Below are 24,290 nucleotides of genomic sequence, written 5' to 3'. Positions count from 1 at the left end.
GCTGTTTGAAAGGCTCCCGTCACCTCTGCTGCTTCTTCCCTTGCTGAAGGGCACTGGGGGTCCGATCCTCCTCGGCAGCTTTTTAACCCCATGCCAACACGGCACAAGAGGAACAAATGAACCGAGCTGCAACCACTTCTGCCAGCTGAGGGTCACACCTTTACTTCTACAAAGATGCTAGTGGGAGACAGGAGGAGGTTATTCCCCCTCCTGAGCAATGTGCTGAACAACAGAGAGGAAACCATTTTCTGGTTGTTTTTTTTCCCCACAGGCCTCACTGTCTGTCATAGCTAGCATACATATATAGACACAGCGTATTTTTGGACCCACAGTAACATCTTTTTATATCCATAGTCTTATGTTCTCCCAAGCTTTTGTCTTCCCCAGCCTCCTATTTCCCCGTGACTCACTCCTCCCCAGAGCTGCAGCCACTTCTCCTCAACACACTTTCTTTCCTGAGCACTGCAGGCATCAGCCCTGCAAGTGGAAGGAGAGGAATTACGCCAGGAGGCCTCCGACAGGACCCTGCTCTCCTATTCCCTTCGGCTGCCCAGTAGCCACCACTGCAGGCAGCCTGCTCCCAACCTGACCTCAGTCCCCTTCCTCCCGTCATCCACCAAACCGGCTTCTCACTGCCCTTCCTCTTGTCCAGGTTCCCCAAACGACTTTATTTCCAAGCAGCTGTCTATAAGCCTCTCCCTTGTACAGGATCAAAACAATCTTAGAAGTAAAATGCTCCCTTCAACCTCTATTATATCGAAGTATTATGATTAGAAGATCGGATATGCTGTGGGTTAGCTACAGGTTACCTTGCAAATCATTCCAGACCACATGATTTGCACACAAAAAAACCCAAACAACCAACCAACAACCAACCCTCTGTATACTTTCAATTTCCAATTAAGTAGTCAGCAAGTTTCAATACTGGTGAAGTCAAGCACCCTTCAGACTCCACCTGCAGAAGAAAGGAGACCTGCTGTACACGCTGTGGCTGGCATGTGTCTAGGCAGTACATCACTGAGCCAAGAGTAAAAACGATCTGCAGCACAGCAGAGCACCTCAGCCCACACACACAGTCAGTGTCAGCTCTGATTTGAAACACCAGGAGATTTCAGCAGAAGACTGGGTGTTTCTCTTCCCCACCCCCACCCCCCCCGCTTTATTTACCAAAGAATACCGAGTTCAGAATGAAGCAAGATAGACATTAAGCAACTACAAAACAAAACCAAAAATGTACAGCCTTTCTCAAGATTTATGGTTACTTCCCCTATAAACATCTTGAATCCAGGAAGTGTTTATCCTGATTTCAGTTACATTTTCTGCTGCTCTGAAACGGTGGCATTCCACATGTAGGCTATCCCTTCTCTTTTGACCTTTAAGCTTTCTCCAGGATAAAAGACCCCACTGGGACAACGAAACTGATTTAATCAATGCAGCCTTAACTGCCCGGTATAGATGCAGATACACTGCCACGAAAGGTGCTTATGCCTCCCGGTCCCTATACAAGTAGGCTTGTAAAGGCTAATGTTCGCATATAGGCTACGTTACTGTCCAAGCAGATATAGGTGGCAGAATATTCCTCTGGGATATTGCTCTTGTATGTTCGATCCATCTTGCATTCACTGGTCACAAACTGTCACCAGATTACAGGACTTTTGGATAATATTTGCCTTTCTCTGCTTTATATACTCCCTTCCCTCCCCAACCTGCCATAAAAATTAAGATGCTCCCAATAGGCACGTCTGTCTTCAAGAATACACGGTTCACCTAGGGGAGGTGAGGCTGAGGTCTTCCTCCCACAGCCCACAAGAAGACTAATTTCATCTTTTGTCAGGAGACCGCACTGCAGTCCAGCCACACGACTGGGACGGACACGAAGCCCCAGGACAGCCAAGGCTGCAGGGACTTTTTGCTTTCATCAGCTGCAATCCTTATCAAGGTGTCTGCTTCCCCCCCCTAGTTATGCTTGGGTTTTGTTTTGGTTTGTTTTTTTTTTCCAGAACTGCAGATCTAGTTATTATGCCACATTATATATTTTTTTCTGTTTTTTTGGGGGGTGTGGGGGTGTTTTTCGTTTGGTTGGGGTTTTGTGTTGTGTTTTGTTGGGATTTTTTTTTTTGGGGGGGGGGGGGTGGGGGGGTTGAGTTGTTTTGTTTCTTTTTAATTGAGGGGCACAATACGTGCATATCTATCATGCATTCAAGAATGGTATGTGTCCTGTAACACTGAAGTGTAACAATTCTCCCCAAATCAGAACTTGCTGCTGACAGTTCAAAGTGTCCAAGCTTGGTCATGGAGGCTTATTGCACCAGGAACAGTATAGGCTCAACAGAAAGCTACTGGAAGAAGCGTTACATCCATTTATTCCTTCTCCCTGGAACCTGCTAAAATCATAAGTAAAACATTTCCGACCTAAACTACCAGTGCTATAGCTCTGACATGGATCCCAGCAGCCATGCTGGGCCAAGCATCCTCATGAAGAGCTTCAAATCTGCCCCCAAAGCAGTCGTAACTACTACAAAAAGCAGCCATACCTACTTAAGAAGCAGGAATCAGCAGAGCAGCTTTCCTGGCGAGATGTAACTTTAAATATCTCGCTAAACCAGCCAGTTTAGGCATGGCACTGGTGGCATTTCACTGCCCTGTCCTCAAGGCCTGGAGCAGTCCAGGTACTTAGGGTCACACAAATGCAGAATGGCTAAAGTGACCCCCAAGCCTGGTTTACGTCCCCTTCCCCATGGTTACAGTCCTATGCAAAAGCACGAGTGCTGACAGCAGAGGCAACAGGCAGCACCGAGGTCATGTAGACACAAGCACTGAAAACTGAAGTATTCCCATTTGGATTTGTCTCAAAAGGAAGACTACACCACCAAAGGAGCTGAAGCGAACACAAGAAGTCTTTTTCTGCACAACGCAATGGTTTGCTCAGAGACAAGGATAAGCCAGAAGCTCTACTACATCAAATTTGACCATAAAAATAATGTTTCTGAGAAGCCTCTTCTTAAAATTTTCCTATTAGGAAAATAGGAAATCTGACACGGAAACATTTATTTTTAATACCGGGGGGGGGGGGGGGGGGGGGGGGGGGGGAGAATCTACCACATGGAAGAGGAGTAAAAATAATCTCACACTGGATGATTATTTGCATTAATCATTCCAGCTGCATTTTAATTCAAATCTCTGTGCTCAGGACTGTATCAGGTGATAACCTCGTGCTCCATGATGCCACTGTTACACATCTGATTAGTCAACAACTCCCAGAGAGCCATTTTCCACAAAGCTTCCAAGAAAAATAGGTTCCCATCAGGTTGCCTATTAGTAAAAGAATCAACTGCAAAGGACATGGGGCTTTTCACACTGGAAGCGTTGGCATTTTCACTCCCTGTGTGCTGAGCAGTAAGGCTGATAAGAGACTAACAGCTGAGACAAAATAATTTGTTGAAGCTTTTAGTGGTCATCGGGACCGAGTGAAAGAAAGCGTGCACGTGTGATTCTTGTGGTCCATGCATCTGGTAATCAGAGCTCAGACCTAGCCCCCAAAAGAATACCTGAAGACTGATGGAGAGAAGACTAAAATCCAAGTCCTTCCCTCCTGTGTCAGTGTCTGAGCCCCTTATGCACAGAGTCAACGACTCTCCTCCTCTCTGATCCAATGAATATTTGATTCTCTCTGCTACCAAACTGTAACAGAAAGAACTGGTACTGCATCACTCCAGAATATTCTGTAGCCTGGCAATTAGAAGCATGAAAAGCATAACCAATCCTTCCTGGTTCACGCAGCCCTTTATGAAATTCAACCCACAACAACTAGACTAGAATCCTTTTTTATTAGGGCTCATATGTCACTTACTTGCTTTTCGTGTTTTGGTGTCATCTTCACTGGTTTGTATTAAAATAAAAATCAACCTAAAAAAACACAAAAAAGACATCAGATTAGCATTTAGTAATTACTTGAAGGTCATTATCACTTTTTCTAGACATTAGATGGTGGAAAGATCCAGGGTCAACAACATCTTTACCAAAACATGTGTCTGCATTAAGTATACCTAAAAATTCATTCATTTAAAAAAATTCCCATTTCAGAAGCACTGGTTTAGTCCCCTTCAACGGTTATTTGTCATACATGACAGTCCAGTGATGCCTATCCATCTCTGGAAGTCAGCGCTTTTCTTCATTGCTCCAAGAGCCGCCCCAGGGCTCACCCTCGCACCCCCCGGCCAACAGCCCCCACACCGCCAGCACCCCCAGTGCACCCCACACGTGCTGCCGGCCCCTTGCACCCAAGCACGGCTCTGCACGACTGCGGCTGAGGTTCAGAAACACTAAAACACCTGAGTCAGCAGAATCAAAAGCGCCTCTCAGCTGCCTCTCTGAAAGGGAGATAAGCAGAGACAATCTGTTTGGATCCTGCAGGATTGCTAGAACTCAGGCTAAATCTCACGGCGTCTGTGGGTTTAAACCCTTCATGTAGGGAAGTACGTAATTAGACCAAATAAAAAAATCATTAACTTGTATTTTTAATCTACTCTTTCACTGGAAATGCAATAAATGTTTGCAGTCCTGTAAACCACCCAGTTTGCTCAGGACAGGTATCCGCACAGCGGAAGCGAGGCAGCTTTATTCACTTGCTTGCTTACACCCCCCCCACCTGCCTAAATCAACTGCCACAGGAAAAGGATCTGCAATTTGCATTTCCCCTTTACCTCTCCCAGGTGCCATTAGCCACTGCCAGCTGACACCTACACTGACCCCCCAGCTACAAAAACATCCTAGTGCCTCCTCAGCTGTTCAAAGTCATCCTCTTCTCTCCAACCAGAGGGGATGCGGGTGCAGCTCCCTACACTGGCACCGTGGTCAGGATGAATGCCACCGAGCAGGAGCAGCTGAGTGAAATCTTCCCACACATCCCTCCAAGCAGGTACCTTGCCCCTGGAAAAGGTGAATTTATGGCTTAGGCAATAGCAGCTGTTGTCAGCCAGCTGGAAAACAGTTAGTACGTGGCTAGGGAAGGCACATGGCTATATTTTTGGAGGTGCTTTGCAAAGGTTCAACAATACAGAGCTTGGAGCTGCTCTTGTTATTATACAACTATATATTTTGGTCAAGCCTGGACACCCCACTTCTGCCCAATGCCTCTTACAAATACACCTAACTTTCATGACACGATTCTACCTGTTTTCATAAAACAGAGCACACAGATAAGCACACGTATATTTCTTTAACCAGGAAATTATTTCAGAACAAACACTTCTTTGCCAAATTTCTACAGGATCAATTATATCAAAATAGGATATTCTGTCTCCAAATACAAATGCCTGTATGCAGGACTTCAGATATCCTCATGGTGCCATCAGCATGGTTCCCATCTCCATAAAGGTACAACCACCATTTCACTTCTGCAGCTAGGATGGTGCTGATAAAAGCACAAAGGAATGTTGAAAACACACTCCCAATAAATTTTCTTTTTTTACTCGACGTATTTATGCCTAACTGGCATATACGCTCCAGGCTGAAGGCGTAGAAGAGCACTTGGACACTTTGTGCCGCACAGGCTCAGCGGTGCCAAGCAGCTCTGCAAGGCAGGGGCAACAATTTGGTTCATCAGCTACAGCTGCTGTTAATATGGAAGTATGTTAGGAGCTTTCCTTTTGGTGGAGATACGTGGTTTTCACATCTCAGGAGAGAAGAGCGCAAGCCCACACCACCAAAACCCCCACACGGCTCAGGCTGTTAAGACGAAGATTCTGTCTGCTGTCTCTCCCCACGGGCGCAGTTGCAAACCTATATAGTTCTGGGTTAGGCTCCCCCACACACACACCCTTTCTGCTCTCATTGAATGTGTTGTGTTTTTTGAAAAAAATGGCAATTCAACATTTTTGTTTCCAGTTATACATCTTTACTCTATCAGATTCTGCAGCCTCTTTCTCTCCTGTCTCTTAACTGTTTTGAGTAAGAAATTTGAGTAAGCCAGCCCAAAATGTCTCATTCCTGACGCTGTTAGTGAATGACAGGGCTGAAATAACACATTTCATTTTGTCACCCGTTTTTCTAATGACCAAGTTCTGTGCTGGTGCAGGTTAGAACGAACAGTTTAAACTCCAAACAGCCATCACATTTTTAAATATTTTATGCCTAAAGTTAATATTTCAGTACCAAAACCCTTCCTAAAATATTTAAAATACATCATTTTTTCATCAAGTAATTTGAAGAAATAATAAAATAAGAGGATGAATGCCTCCCAAAGCTGCCTTTTCCACCAGCATTAAACCTGAGGTCACCCCAGCCACGCTGCAGCCACTTGCAAACATACTGAATGCAGTATTCTGACTGGTAGCAAGACACATATTTTGGGACTTTTAACACATGCAGAAGCTACAGCTCAACTATCTGCTTAAGAACGTATCTTTTTATCTTTAGAAAAACCCTACCCAAAATACCAGTGACAGAGAGAAGCAGGCTTCAGAAGGCAAACAGAAGGTTGCTGGTCCTTTTACTCATTAAAAAAAAAAAAAAAAAAAAAAAAAAATCAACTGAAATGAACCAGTGCTGGGAAAAAGAATCAAAAAAGGTAGTGGTAGATCTGTAGTTTTTAGAAAATAATTTCTGCTGTGACTGGGGAAAAAAACCCATTGCTTTAAGTAAGTTCGCATTCTGCTTCTGATCTATTATGAGTCTGAAGGTGCTTTTTTTAAATTAGTTTCATATACTTAATATAACACCAGCTCCTTGCAGCACGTATTTTTGATCTTATTAATTGCGTAACGAACAAAACCACCAGGGAACAACCACAACCCAAAAGCAAAAAGATTACATAGGATGACTTGTCACACTTATTGTAGCCTTAAAAAAAAAAAAAAAGGGGGGGGGGGGGGGGGGAAAACACACACACACACCCCCAACCCAAGTACTGCAGTGCTTTTCCTAGGGATAACAGATAAACTGCAGTGCTGCTTTTAAAGAGAATAGATAAATACTACAAAGTATTATATTTTATTTCCTATTTTACAATTGATTTTATATTTCAAAATCTAAACTAAAACCGATTATTTAGTATTTCTAGGGGAATACCATTTTATCATGTAAGTGGATTGCTCTTAATGGAAGTAACTTCCCTACAATCCCAAACTAAAAGATGAAAATTCAAGCAATACCACAGACAAAAACCATGACAACTTGATATTAGAACAGCGCCAAAAAAAAAATGTGAGCCCTCCCAGCTGCCTCGCTAGTTCTGTGTTTAGTTGCACTGAAATTTCATGATTTCACCCACTGCTGGCCAGTGGCCACTGTAACGTTCTTGTCTGCGCCGGGAGCGCCTGCAGTTTCCATGTGGCCAGTGCTTCCCCTCCAGCAACAAACGTTGATCTTCAGCTCAAGAATTATCCATCCACCCACCTCTGGGTATTTCTAAATGCGTAACTAAACGACCACCTTCAAGCTTTGATGAGGAAGAGTGATTTATTTGTAGACCCTGGGGATGATTGAAAGTCCCATCGAGCCACAAGACCAGTCCTCAGCCACACTTTCAAGGTTGTTCCCATCACCAGTATCAAATGAAACTTTCGTTCAGGGCTTCAATGTGACTGAGAGAGAGCGCGCCCACAATTAAACCTCTAAAGACCTTCCCTGCATTTTCTGTTTTGCTTACATTAACATTCATTAAAAAAAAAAAAAGAAGTCATAAGAATTTTAATCTACAGCCTGTAGAAAGTTCAGCTGCATCTGTACGTGCAGTTCACGATCACAGAAGATGCCTGCGTGCACTCAACGACACTGTGCTCCCAAAAGGCAAGTCATCCATACGGATCTGTAAGGAAAATACATGTGCTGGGGGTGATGGTGGGAGGGGGAGGGTATGAAGGACAGAGCTGTAATAAAAGAAGATGCTAGCTCTGGAAAGTTCAAAAAAAAAAAAAAAAGACTATAATAAACTCAATCCCATGCTAAAACTAAAGTAGTACTTAAATTCAGGATAGGAGAATGTTTCTTGAGGTGTGTTTATTTTATTTGCAGAAGCGTCATGTTCTCCGAAAGGTCAGTCACCGGCAGGGAGAGTCACTGCTGGGGAAAGAGCATCTCCTCAACTGCTGCACAGAGCAGAGGACCTGAAGGGTGCCTGCTCCGCTGCTGTTGCAAGGGAGTAGGAGATGGAGAAGCGTGAGATGGAGGAGCTAAATCCCCACTTAGTACTAATTCATAGCTAGTCAGAAACACAGATGAAATCTTAGAGGCTTCAGATGAAAGGATAACAAGGGGAAGAAAGCAATATTAACTTGTTTATGGAACAAAACTGCCTGGGTCATAAGGCCAGCCATACTGCATCTATCAATGGAAAGGTCCATCTAATCCAACAGTGACTTAAATCATGACTTGTACTGGGAGCCCAGTGTATGAAAACCAAGCAAAATTTTGAGTGCTTATATTCCCCAGTTTTATTTTAAGAAAAGTAATGTGAAAACTACAAATAGGTATACAGTGAAAACTATAAATACATTTACACACATAAAATGTACCGTTCTGTAACACCAAACTGACCACTTCATAGCATAGCCTGGCATTTGCAGGAATCAGGTACACGGCCATCACAGAGCTACTGCTCCTGTTGATGGGAAACGTCTTATTCAAATGCTTCTCCCTGAGCGGGGACTTTCAGTTAATCCAGAGTAACTCACCCTCAGTGTCAGTCGACGCCTTCTACTTCACCAGGTCCAGTTTAACCCCTGGGGTCAACCCGAGTGTGCTCATCACAGGAGTCCTGAGTTCCCTTCAGCCCTTCACTGTCCAGGTGAGGACTGTAACTCCAGACTGCGCAGACCACAAAGCATCCTTCCTTCTTTCTTCCACCCTGCCGCTTATGCGCCTCACCCTCAAGCAAATCACTAAGGGTTTGTTCATCAGAAGTGAAATGAATATGAAGGACATCAGCATTTTCACCTAAACTCTGCACAGCAGAGATCAATAAAATAAAGCACCCCTTGAGCACACCCATCTCACTAGTCAGGCTCAGGGTACCCATTTCATCAGGGTTGTAATTACAGTGGCAGCAGAGCCGCTTCGTTGCTGAGCAGGAAACAAGCACGCTGTCTAAAAATGCTTTTAAAAGAACAAGAGCTTTCCAAACCCCCTAAGAGAATTCACGCACCTTCCCTCCAACCACAACACTACGTAGAAACGCACTGCCAATAGTCATGCCTTTGCAGTGGTACTTGAAATTCTGACTTCTGGCCGCCACTGCCATGATGCTGCGTTAACTACTCTTTTCGGACACGATTCCACTCCATTTGGTTGCTAAATGCTTGCTTGTGGCCACCAGGTACAAGACAGCTCCTCTTTAAACACTACATTATCATTTCTCCCTGATCATCTCTTCCCTTGTGCTGCAATCTTTCTAGCTATTAAGACCCACTTGGCGAAGAGAACGAATTCAGTTTATTTGAAAAAAACTACCAAAGAAAATTTAATTCATTTCTGAGGAACCTGAGAATTGGAGTTAATCAAACATACGACAGATTTACCGCTCCCCTCCAAAATAAGTAGTTACGTGGATTACGGTGTCAGGTATGGGTCACAGATTTCCAGTCACAGTGGTATTACACCACACTTTGAATTTCCTCAAGTCGATACCGTATTGCTGGACAGCAGCATGACTTGCATGCCAAGCCTCTCTGAAGCCTCTAAAAGCTTCAACAAGGAAGAAGTACTAAGAAATCTGTTCATTGTAAGAAAGATCAGATGTTTCTTTGCCCTTTCCCCCCCCCCCCCCCCCCCCCTCTAATTTTGGCAGCCTCAAATTGCAGACGTATGCTCAACCAAAGGACTTCATGTATACTCTGCAGTTGTGGTGGGTTGCTGACCCCAAAGCAACTATTACTTTGGTTTTCTCACATTAGAAAATACCAGTAATGCTCACACTGGCAGCCTGGGCTCTTAGGCAATGGCTAGAGAATGGTATTTGTGGGTCAAGATACCGAAAGAACAGTATGTGCCATCTTCATCACAGTAATTATTTATGACTCGGGGCTGATGCTTGCTGCAGCTTCTGCAGCCAACCTGGGGACCACTCAAAACACTTCCGCAGCTCTGGCTCCTGTGTTCTCCAGGCAGCCTGTCAAGCTGGTCTGCCACGTGAGCCTGCCTTTGCTACTCTTTCCAAATATTACAGTGCATAATAAGTAGCTTAAACTACACTGAATGATTTTGTAGTGTACATAATTGCAGGTTTTGCTGCTAGGGCATTTTCAGAAGGCCAACAAAGAGATAAGGCAGTCTTTGAAGGGAAGCAGTGGTGACCTCTAAGGTAAAGTCCCAGTAAGATGTTTGCCCCAGAAGAGTTTTGAAATCCTTTGAACTAGGGGAAACCAGTTTCAGAAGAAGCAGCAACACTGGCGATCTGGCAAATTCAATCATCTTTCAGCTACAGCCATACTCAACGTGGAAAACACTGGAGAGGCACTAGACTTCTCACCAGTACTGACATAAATAGGGCATACCACAGGCAATAAAGCTACCTTTGAAAACAAAGGGAAAGCAGCAAGTAATTTCCAGACTAAAACCACTTGCTGACATAGCACCCAAGTACTTTCCAAGTCAAAGTTGTGTTCGGTTACAAAACTGATGAGTGAAAACATACGTGTTGTGCACATACAAACCACACATATTAGATACACCAGGGAGAACTAGCAATATAAAAGTCACCCACAGACAGATAAGCCACTCCTAGATATTTTTGTATGATGCCAGTTACAAACAACACATCAGACAGCTGATACTTTTACGAGCTGGATTACAAACCAAAAAGAAGGGATTTGTAAATAGAGACTAAAGTATCAGCATTTCCAAACACTGGTTAAAATCCTAAGAAAAATCTTAAATGCTTATGTTTTTCTTTCTTCCAAAGCTTCCATGTTTCTTATGGGATTTAAATATGTCATTGCATTAAATCAGATTGCCACCAAAATATTAACTTCCCCGAGATAGCTCTTTGTAATACCTAATTTTTACTTATCACAGGAAAAGACGGGTTGATGGAAGCTGTATCTCTGCTGCTGAGTAAGCAGAGCAAAAGCCAGCAAATGCCGTGCAGTCTTATTGCAACATTTCTCTCTCAGTCTCTCAAGTGCAGAGGCTGACATCACCTGACCCGTTCCTTCCTGACTCACCCCTGGAACACTGACAAATTTCTGGCACATGAGATTCAAAAATATTTTTTTTTTTTTCTGATTTCAAACTCTTAATTTATGATATGATTTTTCTCTGCTGCTTGAATTGCTGTTACTTAGCACTGCATCACTACATGTTTTAGCTTGGCTTTCTTCCTGCTGCGGATTTCCTTATTCTACCCAACCAGCTATTTTTGTGACGTGCCAGCTGGTCCCATCCAGGAAGTGCTTGGTCTTGCCCCCAGAGAGGAAAGTGAAGCAAAAGCGGTAGTTTTGACTGTAACCACCGAATTCTAAGTCTCAGTCTCATGATGTGCATCTGGGGAGACGGCTGGGAAAGACCAAGCACAGATGCAGTCAAAACTGACGTGAACAGTTCAGTAGTAACGTCCCGAGACAGATCGGTCCTGAGCAGTCTCTGTAACTGCAGCTCAAACCAGCGGGGAAGCCAGGAAATACTGCAGTCAATGCAGCATGCTCGCTCAGCATTTTGGGCAACTCTGTTCAAAATGCTGCGTTTCTTGGGACTTTTAAGTCAACCAAGCCCAAGAGGGATCGTTACAACGGTCCAGCTGGATCAGATACCCAGTCTCTCACACAACAGTAATTCACTCTTCGGGCTCTCTTCCCCTGGAGGATGCATCAGATTGCCCATCGTTACCGCAGGGTCTTACTGGCATTGCATCTGCGTAGCTGCATCCATATATTGCACTAGTTTATGAGCTGGATCGATCAACAGTTAAATTAACCATTTAAGATTGCATTAGCAGCAAATTCAACTGGGCAGCTTGCTTGTTCAACGGGCTTTGTTCTCTTTCTAAGCCAGCCTGTGCCAGTGGCATGAAAACAGTATTTTGGAAGTAAACAGCTTCTAAATAGTGTTACTCATTACTAAAGCAGGTAATTCAGAGGAGCGAACAGCATTTTGCAGGAGGAACTTTTCATGAGACTGACCCACAAGAAAATCAGGCTGCAAATCAGTGATTTATCCATATCCTCGGATTTTCTGCTTCTCATTTCTTTAGTGCCTACTAAACGTTAAGATGTGATTTGGGTTACTTTCACCCCAGTTACGGACCCCACTGCTACACCATGACTTTGCAAGACTGGCATCAACCCTCCGCCAACTCTCAGCACAGGAGGCAGATTTCTGGTACAGAAAACTCCTCTCAGAAGTTGTGAGAGGACAGCAGGAGACACAACAAACAGAGAAACAGGAGGAAGAGAAGAAAGGCAGTGCTTGGGTTTGACTGCTCTGCCATCGCAGCCGAGTCAACGGAGTCACCGGCCAGCCTAGAACAAACACTGGCACAAGGTCAAGCAGCAAGAGGAGCAAAGGTAAACAGGACAAATACGGCCCCTGGTGCCCAAACCCACGTGATACTTTTCCAACAACAAATTCAAGTAGACCATTAAGTGGTCTGAAGGATTTTTTCTGCCTTCAGCAGGAGGAAAGACTTCCTACTTGCAGAGCAGGTGCTGCTTAAATGAGCAGAAGGCACACGTTTACATTCATTTTAAACCTGGTCAGTTCAGCCTGTATTCCAAGCCTGTGGGAAAATAATGGAACAAGAAGAAACTGGTTTAGGTTTGTGTCATTTAAATAAGGCTTATGCCAGGTCCACTTAAATGTATTTACTTCAGGCCAAAACCAGTACAATCCATTCTTAAGACAGAACAAGTGTCAATTTATGTAATCACACCTTTCGCTAAACCACTTGCAACCTACACATTATGTATGGACATATTAGAAACCCTGCTTTGTGGTTGTACAGGCAAATCTGCAACAAACATCTATCATGTGGCTGATGGGACCGGACAACCACCAAGAGATCCTCTCCAGCTCCACCGTTTTGCAGAAACGGTGTTGTGGGGGATGATGACTTTTCAGTCCAAGGCTACACATGCATCTCAGAACAAAAGAAATCTCAGAAGAGTCAAGGCAACTTGATGAAACAAACAGCCCAGAGGAGGTGGGAGGAGAAGGTACCAGTTACCGCACATCCTCCGTGGCTGGAAGCCCATAAAGAAAAGCCTCGCCACAGGTATCCAGCCTACTCGGTCACTGCCAGTAACTCTTCTGCAGAACTGATGCAAACGGGTCACCATGGCCAACAGATGTGGAAATAACCATTACTGACAATGCATTCTGCTTTATAGGCAAGTTTCAAATCCTGCAGCACTTTATATACAGGCAAGTGCTTTACATACTTGGAAAGCACTCTATAAGGATAGTGCTGTCCTCGACAGGTTCCGTTTTATTGATCTAGCAGGAGAACAGGAAGAAGAATGGTTGTCATCAAGCCTTAAAACAACACAACCTTTGCAACTGTAAGAGCTAGCTATTAACTGACTGCATTGCAATTCTGCAAATGCAGAATTTCATTTGCATTAAAGAGAGAAGGCGGCAATTCAAGGTTTGCAAGTCATCTGGTTTAGCTCAGCTTATGGCGAAAAGACAGCACTCCTTAGAATTAAGCTTTGCCAGAAATAGAGTGAAGGGGTAATCATATACACCGAACCCAATCATCATTTCTCACACTGCCGACAGACTTTTATTTCAGTTGTCCACCACAAGCCAATTACCAGTCAAGGTCAGAATGATAGAAGCTCTAGTCATCCTCAGGTGGCCAAAATAATTCCGCAGTATTCGGAAACACGCTAGTGCTTGTTGCTGCCACAGTCTGAGTATAGGCAAGACAGTGCTATAAGGAGAGATGGTGCCTCGTGTGAGAGATTAGAAGTATACTTTAAAGTATTTCAGAGGCTGTATATCCCACAGCCGTATTTTTTTGACCAAACGTATTACTCTGATAAAAGATATTTAATACGCGAAACTTGCCTTGGACAAAGAGATCTGTAGCTCTGGAGAGCCTGGAGAATATGGAGAATCCTTCTGGAAAAAATCATTGCTTATGCACATATGCTATAATACAGCATATTAATATTATTTTTTCACATCTTTTATTTAAACTCGAATATGTAATGGCAAAAAAGAACGCAAAATCTGTCTGTGGACTGAAGCCTAAAGACTGCCTTTATGTTTTCTTAAAGGCAGTCAGTCCACAGTACTCCAAATATTCTTTACAGCTATCTTGCATGAGTTACAAGGTTCGGCGCATGTACTGAAGGGTAGTTTTCCCAATGAGAAAGCCAAGATGCTTTTTCTTTGCAAGCTGATCTCAGCTATTAGCACCTACTTACCAGGGTCCGCATTAAACCCCAGTTATTCTGCTGTGAAAAGCTCACCAAAAAGACCTCAGCTGCCAGAGGAACTTGCAACTCTACTCTAAGATTTAGCCTTGGACTACACACCCAATGTAGACATCCTTTTCCTGGCCAGCAAGTCAAACAGATCTTCCTTCCAAATCTACCTGCGATGATGAGTGAAACAGCAGTCAGAAAGCTTTGCTGTGGACAAGCAGTTTAGGAGGGCTTCACTTCTGCACAAGTATTTATGAGTGTCAAACAGTACTTCCTAAAATCCCCAAAGGGGTATTTCGGCTATAAAACTTCTCTCATTCTTGGATCTTACTGCCCAAACCCAATTTCGTGGTCTGGCAGCTGGAGAGACTGTTGAAGCCAGCCACCTGGCTGACTTCCCCACCGTGTTCAGAGCAATGCCCACCTTCAGCTGCCTGGAGAGGGGGAAACAAGAGGCTTTAGCTCATCTGGAACGAGTGATGCGCCTTACTGTCTCCCCAGCAATTCTGTTGACTCAGCGCCACGCGGTCATACTGCAATCGGTCTTCACCATGACCAGACAGACATAACATGCAACACAGCCATCGATTCTCAGGGAGCAGACCAACCGGTGTCACAGCCATTAAACACCAGTCTCGTTATTTCGTATGTCTGAAGACACGTGAGGGTATCTGGGCTGTGCTCCTCTATGCCATGACAGACGAGGCTATGCCATTTAGATCACACCAATGTGACCAAAGCGAGCATGATCACAATGACAGGACGTGCCGACGTGACCGTGCTTATACACGTGAACACCTGGCACATCATAGGCTCTGGCATTATCAAAATGCTCTCCAGCACCAAGGACTCGCAGCTATTTACCCTTCTCCCTCTAACCATTCCCAATAGTCCCCTTACCACCTTGCCTTTTCATGCCCTCGTTAGTGGAAACACATTTCTTCTGGGAACAGGCATGTCGCTCCTGGGAAAACAAAGCCTTCCCCTCTGGGAAGACAGCTGAAGAGCTCATTAAAACAGGTACCAACCTTATGACTAATTTAAAACCACACATCCCCATTATGCAATTAAAATGAAGGCTATTAGAAGGCACAACGTTATAACCCGGTGACTGTTGCTGTACAGACAGAGCAAGGTAGGCGAGCAGTTTGGGCTTCCCTAAGGGAAAGGAGGGACAGGAACTTGCAGGATGTGTTGGCAGCACACACGCAGAGGTCAGCGTGTATTACTCACTGTCAACTCCATAGTGAAACACATGCTTTGCTACAGGACTAAAATACCTGTTTTGCTTTAAGAGTAGTTTACCTGCGAGTGAGTGCATCCTCCTAGACAACTCCAGTAGTGAAGAAGGGGAGAGGAAGAAGTAATTTTCTAAAGCCACAAATCCTTTAAATACCACAAAACAGAAAATCCTTCCTACCACAAAAAAAAAAAAAAAGCAGGCATGGCAAGTAAATTGCATTCTCTCTTTATGCACAAGAGTGACTGGAGAGAAGATCCGTAACAAAATCATTGTGGGTTTACTTGTTCTCAAACAAATGAAACTCATCGGTATGCATCCCGCTAAACGAGACTGGCCATCTGTAACCCCAGCCACATGAAGAGGCCGGAGCAAAAAGAAACTCCTTTCAAATTGATCAAGTCCTTCCTTTTGGACATGCTCAGTTGTAAAGGTTTTTGCAAGGTTCACATCTATTGATGAATTTATCTGCCATACTGGGAAATATTTTGAAATAACTTATGCTGAGGTACCAGTGAGACAGCGTGCAGCGCTGGTGTGCAGAGCCCCTGAGCAACACCTGCACGGCGCTAATCCCAAGATACACCCTGTGTAACTGCAGGCTATCAGCAAAACAGAAGAAAACAAGGATGTAGATTGTGTATTATTTGCGTGACTGTCCTCTAAGCACTGAAGGCGGGAGTGTAGCAGGGAGTGGGTACCAGGCCAGCAAAGAGGCTGGAGACAGCGTGGGCTACCAGCTCCTTCAGTGCACACTCTGTGGAAAACATGCCCAGCCGCGTCCAAAAGGAAACTAGTTTCTGGGACCAGAAGCCATGAGGCTTTTTTAGGATTCTATGAAGACGTATCACTAAACAGACCTCGAGAAGAGAAGTCCTCCATGTTGGAAGAGGATCACTGGAGCACCACTGTGGGAAACGCAGGGCTATTTGCGATTACGTTATTGGATTGTGTTCCATTAAATGTCCCACTGATCCCGCTGCTCTGCAGACATCAGGACAAGTAGGATTCCGATAGCTGAACAGAAATGTTCAGTGTCTTTGTGGATGCTCACCAGGTGTCCTACTTACTCTTCAGCTGCTGCCAAAGAAGAGGGTGGATCAGCTGTAGGTCACCAGTCAGGATGCCAGCCTCATACAGGTGTCTTGAGTCCTCTTGGAGAACCCTCGTGAAAGGCCCCAGCTACCCACACCCAAGCAGCAGAGCCATGACCAAGCTGACGGATGCTGCACAGGCAGCACTCTGTCGCTACCTGCAGTGCCCAGGAGACCCCACTCCATCCGCAGCATCCCCCACCATGAGGGTCAGCCCGTGCCAGGGCTGTTGCAAGGGGTTTCAGCTCCAAGCTCTCTCTGCAGCCTCTCTGTTCTTGCCCTCCCCCAGATTTTAAAAGAACAGAGAGCTGTTGACCAAGGGTGTGATTGAGTTAGAGCTTCTGCTGACAAGGAGATCAGGATGGCAGGCTGCTTTCTGGGGGTGGAGGGACCATTCCTGCAGCCGCCAAAGCAACACAACAAGCTTTGAATTTTACTACCCTGTTCTTCAGTGTCTATATACATGCAAAACATGAATGTTTTGTAACCATATTGATTAATCAAGGATTCTTTTGGGTTGGTTGTTGGGTTTTTTTTTCTCTCCAAGCTGGGGAAGAATGCTTATGAAAGGTGTTTGTATTGTTAAGTACTGTGTAGAGATTTAGCAAGGAATGCTACAAAGATCCAGAGCCAAACACTACACACCATACTTGCATGTGTAGTTCCCTATAATTACGTAGCATGATTTGCTTCTCTATCCCAAGAGTTATCCTGCCAAGTAGTAAGGAAATTCTTGTAGGACACATAGCTGTGCTTTCCTCTATGTTTAGTATCAGAACAAAAATTTTGCCGAGTTATTTTTTTCAGATAATAAAAAGATGCAAAACGTTTAACAAGATGAAAGAAAAAAAAAATCAGAATACCCTAAATAAACCAGATTTCTTTTACTTCTCTGCTTACAAAAGCCAAAAGCTTATGCATACTAGATAACATATGCATGGAATGAAGATCCATGTGATACACTGTGGAGATATGACACACACAATTTGCCACGTTTCCTATCCTACCTACCTGCTCCCAGGAAGCAAGCAAAACCTCTAGCAGCCTGTGCTGCTAAGCAAACATTCACTACCCTTTTACTTTGGGATTTATTAGTGTGGGTTTTGCTGTTTTTAAAAGCCACAAAAACCCAACCGGCCTACCAGAGACATGTTTCCTTCTTTCATATGGAGAAATTACAAAATTGTGTGATAAAAGCAGAGAAAGCTTCAGTTGTCTGAAATGATGACAATTAGGAAAAGTACTGAGGAAAAATTGACTAAAATGGGGCCACCAGGCTGATTCGGCCCCTTTATGGTCAGAAGAGCCCAACCTCACCTGGATACCCTTCACAGCATCTTTCACTCCACAGGACCAGAGGACCAGCAGAAGGGCAGGGAGATGGGAACACCACACCGAAGCAAGTGCATTTGGTACCAGCGAATGCAGCCCCTTGGGCCAAATGCAACAGTGCTCTTTAGACAGGGGGAGCAAGGAGGGAAGCATCAAGGAAAGGTGCTCTAGGGCTGCTTAAGCAGGAACAGGATGCAGAAATCTTCAGAACAATGACTGCCACGACCCTTTCTGAATGGAAAAAACCTATTCTGTAAAAGACCCACGTGCAGCAGCAGCGTAAGTTCTAAAAAATTCTGGGAACGTAGCTTTCGCCCTTATTGTGTTCCAGTCCTCATCTGTTTAGTGCTACTACCTGGCATCATTCACATCGCGGGGTCCTGGCTCGACAGTGACAGTCCAAGAGGTCACATCACATGCTTACCCAGTGCTGGCTTGATTTAATGCTCCACCTCCTCTTATGCCTGAGAATTACTCGGTCTGACCCAAATCCCCGGTGGTTTTTGCTCCGTACAGCACCGTGCTGGGGAAGGGAAGTCCCAGGACACTGGGAGCCTGCAGCACAGCAGGGCACCACTCATGTCCGACCCCAACACTGCAGCTACGCCAAAAGCATCGCAGTGCTATGGGCATGCAATGATCATACTATTAGCTTAAGCAGGTACACCAGGGGTGGTTAAAGGTGCTGCCTTGAGAACAGTTGCTCTTCAGGAGTTAACACAAAAAAGCATAGCTGAAAACAACTTCCAAGCGTATTGAAAGATGAAAGGGAGACACCTTGAAGGTTAAAGGCAACGTTTACCTAGCTCTGCCTGCAAGGCAGGGAACAAGGGCAAACCAGAAAACTGGAAGTCTGCTAAGATAGGATCTAGGCAATATTTCACAAAACACAGTAACACGCGAAGTGATGCTGTTCCAGCTTTCTACTGGGCTATCCCTGACTGACTGTACCATAAACATCCCTGACTGTCTGTACCACTAAAACCAAATCTTAATAAAACATTTTTAAAAATTGCACCATTCAATAAACCACTATCTTATTCAAATATAAGAACTCCTGCAGCAGATTCTATCACAAAACAGCTAATTTTAGGGAAGACTATCTGCAAGCTGGCAACTGCTGTTTTACAGTGGTAGAGAAGTACAAAACTTTAATTCCTGTAGCTCAGCTGATAACAGTTAACGGCATTTAAGCTACAGAGACATAAATGAAATAGGAACCTTGAAACCAATATAACTTATAATGTATTTTCCACTTGCATGAACATTTGGAGGTACTTTACTAAACAACTACTCCTGTCTATGGTCAGAAATGGCATCATGTTTTCTAATTCTTAACTTCTCTGCTGGGACCTTTCTGTCTGCATTTGCATTGCTCCCACCATGGGGCCCAAGTAACTGAATGAGGTTTTTAGGTGCTAGTATCTTCTAATTAGACTATAGCATTGGAGAAAATATGTTGTTAGTACCTTGGCAGTAATATTTTCAGAACATTTTTCTCCTTTTTCTAAAAAAAAAAAAACCCAACTTAAATATAACTACTTAGCAGATAAAACTTAGTATAATAAAGATTGTACTAAAAAGTATTTGTATGAACATAAGCATGGTGTACCAATGCAAGATCTTTACAATGAAATTCACTAAAAGGTAAATACTTCTTAGTTTCAATATAAAATATAAATTATAAACAAGAGACTTCTGAATTTCAAGCATTATAAATAATACCCTAGGCTGAAGTAGACATAAATATTATTTTCCTCTTGTACACAGAGAAAACATTGGTGTTTCCATTTTTCTAAGGGAATTTCAGTTTTGCATCATTCAGGAATTCCCGTTTTGCATCATCCAGGAAAGTTCTGCCTTGTGTTACTTTTAGTTTCAGTTTTCCCTAGCAGCAATGGGAAGGCTGCATTCTCCTCACTTGAGCTATTTACTGTCAACGTGAGAAGCTGAGCAGGTAATGAAGACCCAAGCGCCCTTTTCCCTAGACGACGGGTGATGTGGGCACGTGCCTGGTGGGACCTTCAGAGCGGGTCGGACCGCCACCCTCAGCAGCTTGGCTCCACACCTCCACCTGCCTTCGCCTTCCCGCCACCGCTAGCAGGACTGGGCAACATTCCTCTCGCATAGCCCCATCCTCGGAGGGGCTGTGACAACACCCCGGTGCCCTGATCCGATGGTGACTGCACGTCTCTCCAGGGCAGCCCCAGCACGTGGGTGCGAGACAGCAAGCCAACGTGGGCATCGCGGGCGTCGTGGGGGCTGTTCCCGCCTGCTGCTGCCTGACCCAGCCCGGGACTGGCCCAGAACCTGCCCGCAGCCCTTTGCTCCATCCGTTGGTTTGCTTCCATCGCCTGCTGCATTTTCATCGCCTTCCTTCATGTGCACCTCAAAGCACTCAGGCCACTTATTTGAGTAACACAGAGAATTTAAAGTTAATAACGAGACCGCCTCCTGACTAACAAAAAGGTACAACAAACACGGTGTATTTAACGCAAAATAATGTTGCTATATGATGTACATTATATACCTATATATTATTGTCCACAGTACGGCACATGCTTATATAACGCAGGCTAACACCACGATGTACACACACGCAGAGCCTTCGTGCTTCTACGGAAAGACCATAGCTGCCGAAGGTGATGGAGTCACTTCGGCAAAGCGGAAAGCGGCGGCACAAAGCAGGAGCGGTAACTCAACCGAGGCGTTACTGCGGGCGTTAATCATTACTACGCGCAGCCACTCGCACCGCCGTGCGGCACAGCGCGGCCCGACGGCAAGGATGAGGAGAATACACGCTCCCAAAGGCCAGGCGGAACCGAGCCCTTCGCAGCCGGCAGCTCCGCGGCGGCGCTGGCTGCTCGTACCCGGCCTTCCCGAGCCGCCGCCGCGCTAGTCTAACGCGCTCCGGTAGCGCCTCGCCGGCACCCGCGGACCGGAGGAGGACGGCGGCTCGCACCCCCGCGCCGGCGGCCGCACGCACACCGCCCGAGCAACCCCGCACCAGCCGCCGGGCCGGCGCCCCCCGGGATGCAGGCGGGGCTGCCGCCCACCGCGACGCATCGCCATCGCCGCCGCCCCACTCACCGCTCGCCGCCGCCGCGCACGGCCCGCCGCTCCCGCTGCCACCCATAGGCCCGCAGGCGCCGGCGCGTCACCAGCAGTGGGCGGGGCCGCACTCTCCAGCCCCGCCCCTGGCACCGCCCCCTGCACCGCCCCTACACCGCGCCCGCCCCGGCACCGCCCCCCGCACCGCCCCCCGGCCCGGGGCACTCGGCAGCGCGGGGGGGGCGGCCCGGGTCTCGCTGCTGGGGGCAGGGGGGGCGGGCCGGGCCGGGCCGGGCCGGGCTCAGCCGGCGGCTGCGTCTTGTGTGAGCGCCGCGTCCGCCACCTGCATTCGGGAAACTGGGAGGTGCGGCGGGCGGCTCTCCTCGGCGCCAGCTGTTTTTAGGAGCCTTCTAGTTAAGGAGGGGGAAAAAAAAGGAAAAAAGAGAGAAATAACGATTGATAAATTCAACTAATTATTATATATATGTATGTTTAAGAATGAATAAAACCCTCCTGAAGGTTTATGTCCAGCTTTACTTGATATTTCTCAGGAACCCAAAATACTGTAATTTTTTTTGTTTCCTTACTGGTTTTCGTTGGGTTTTGGTTCTGGTTTCCTATTTTAGCTAAATCACGTCTTTGTTGTTAAAAGTTCCAAGAGGGATTTGAAATACATGATTAATGCTGTGTGCCCGCGCTCCGGGGTCCTCTTGGGAATGGCACAGTAAATTTTATGCCACATCCCTGGAACCTCAGATTCCTGGGGTTTGGAATCTGGCTTCTGAAAAGGAGCTGAACCAGCTCAGGGGTTATCAGTTCTGGCTGTTCTTGTGTGCTGAAATTGTCTTAAGAGGAATAAACAAAAGAGCCTTTGGAAATATCCACTAACGAGGGTGGAAGGGAAATGGTAAATTCTCTGTTATAACAAGAAGTAAGTTTCTGCTTCTGCTGCTGCTGCTGCTTCTGAAGAGCTTGATTGAACTTAACTTATATACTGATAAAGAATCACCAAATAATCCAAGCAACTTCTATTTTAAAAAGGAAAAATAATTTCAATGCTATTACACATATTTACTTCATTTCTAAATACTGAAAAGACTAGAAGCTTTTCTTTTCTTAGTCTTTTTATGTAAATTGTGGGCTCATTTTTCCCCCAAGATATTAAAATGTGAAGGGATCTCTAGGATAAAAATTCTGAAAGAAAATAATTGTCATTAATTTGTATTGTGTGCCCCAAAACTTTCATCTGACGAGCTCTTAGGCAAAATACTACAGGGACAGGTAGAGAATAATATGAACAACTATTGATTCCTTGTAACAAAGTACAGAGAATTACAGGGCTGCTACATTAGGTGTCTACATCAGACTTTTTTTTTCCCCAAATATTTGCCACTTTTGGTGATGGTGGTTCAACATCACTGGCAGGGAGATCCTGTGAGCGCAGATGGGGGCTCAAAACAGCTGCTGGCATTTGTCCTGTGGAAGCAATTTTGGTGGGAAGGTGGTGGAAACACCAAGGCTGGACATCGCCTTTTTGGCTGTTCCTGTCCGGTGCCGTGCTGAGCAGCCGTCCTGTCTGAGAAAGGATCCACAATGGCAGGCCGGCGTAGGAGAAGATGGGAGTGGAAAGGAAGAGTGAAGCTAACTGGCAATTAAGTAGCTCTCTGTGGGACTGCCAGTATAAACTCATTTTCAGAAATCAGATTTTTGTTTTTATAATCTAGCATAATAAAAATTGTTATCAATGAGATCTGTGAATCTTAGTTATCTCTGCTCAAATGTGAAACAGTGCAACCTCTAAGCCACACAGTGTTGCCAGCAAAAAACCATAATTAGATACAGTTAAATTCAACAAACAGGCTGTACAGGCAAGTGTTCTTAATGAAAAAGGAAAGAACAATTACAACAGGGCACAAGTTTTTCTTTTGGAGAAGGTCTGTTCAAACTTCCAAACTGCTTATTTGTAGGATTTCAATCCTTAATTCGTTTACCAGACCTCTTTTGCTCTGTCCCACTTCAGTGTCATACTGAATTACCACCTTTCGTAAGGACACGGTGTGCAGGTATATTCCAGGAAAGAATGGAAATTGGAAGACATCAGACCTTACTAAGATGACTGTCTGCGGTGAGCAGCAGAATGTGAATGATGCTCCTACAGAAATTTTCTTCCTTCCTACTTTTACACGAAAGCGTACATCAAAAGGAACAGAGGCCAATCACCACAATATCCACATTTTCCGGTACAAGTGGAAGATCTGTCCCAGACCTCCTTGATGAATTTCCTCAAAAGAGTGGTTTTCTGTTTCTGGAGCCTAGTTTGGTCAATGCACCCAGTTTTTGCTAGCCTAGACAAAATTTTCCTAGTCTCAGTCATCTTCACTGGTGTTTTCCATTTCATGTTCTGCTCTCCATTTATTCACGGATGACGGGAACTGTATGCTCTAACTCTGTTTCCTTCTTCCTTTTGCCAGCAAACCAGACTCTCAGTTTGCCTTGAGCTATATAACGCTGCTCAGTGAGAGATCCAGAGGGACCTGTTGGTTACTGCTCAGAGCATCTACCACCAGACCTGCTGCAGGGGAAATAGCTGTCAGCTCAACAGCAAAATCCAGGATTATTGCCACTGCTAAATGATAAAATGTAAAATATGGCATCCTAGGAAAACAACCGAAAAAACTGAGGAAGCAGAAGAAAAACAGGGAGGGGAAAAAGACCGAAGGACTGGAAAAAGGGGATTAATATCCTGAGGAAAGCGCTAGAAATCAGAGGTGAGGAGGAGTTTTAGAAAACTGGTGTTGCCAGTTCAGTTCTGTTGCCAGTTGAGAATTTGCATAAAGGAAATTCCTGTGCATTTTCTGTGAAATTCTCATACTATTTCTGTCCAGCTTTTTTCACACCAGCAGCATTGTGTCCTGACATGATGATGTGGTTTAACCCTGGTGGGCGACTAAGCCCCACGCAGCCGCTCTCTCGCTCCCCCCACAGTGGGATGGGGGAGATAGAAGAGTAAAAGTGAGAAAACCTGTGGGGTTGAGATAAAGACAGTTTAATAGGTAAAGCAAAAGCCACCCATGCAAGCAAAGCAAGACAAGGAATGCGTTCACTGTTTCCCACAGCAGGCAGGTGCTCAGCCACCCCCAGGAAAGCCGGGCTCCATCATACGTAGCAGTTACTCAGGAAAAACTTTGAACATCCCCCACCTTGCTGCTT

At 45.1% G+C, this 24,290-nt stretch overlaps 1 protein-coding gene across 1 annotated transcript in view; it reads right to left on the bottom strand.

Moving 5' to 3' along the window:
* SNX10 (sorting nexin 10) overlaps positions 1-21,204 on the bottom strand; it is a 38,126-nt gene extending 16,922 nt beyond the window's left edge. Inside the window, exons 1-2 of the mRNA XM_055806236.1 lie at positions 21,120-21,204; positions 3,851-3,906 (exon numbers count right to left, since the gene is read on the bottom strand). Of these exons, the coding sequence (XP_055662211.1) occupies positions 3,851-3,874 (24 nt within the window). The 5' untranslated portion in view covers positions 3,875-3,906; positions 21,120-21,204. The remainder of the gene's footprint in view (positions 1-3,850; positions 3,907-21,119) is intronic.
* Between the last annotated feature and the right edge of the window lie 3,086 nt (positions 21,205-24,290).

This window comes from Falco peregrinus, chromosome 5, assembly GCF_023634155.1.
Source record: "Falco peregrinus isolate bFalPer1 chromosome 5, bFalPer1.pri, whole genome shotgun sequence".
NCBI lineage: Eukaryota > Metazoa > Chordata > Aves > Falconiformes > Falconidae > Falco > Falco peregrinus.
The sequence above is the reverse complement of the archived record's forward strand: the minus strand, read 5'-3'. Positions and strand labels throughout refer to the sequence as shown.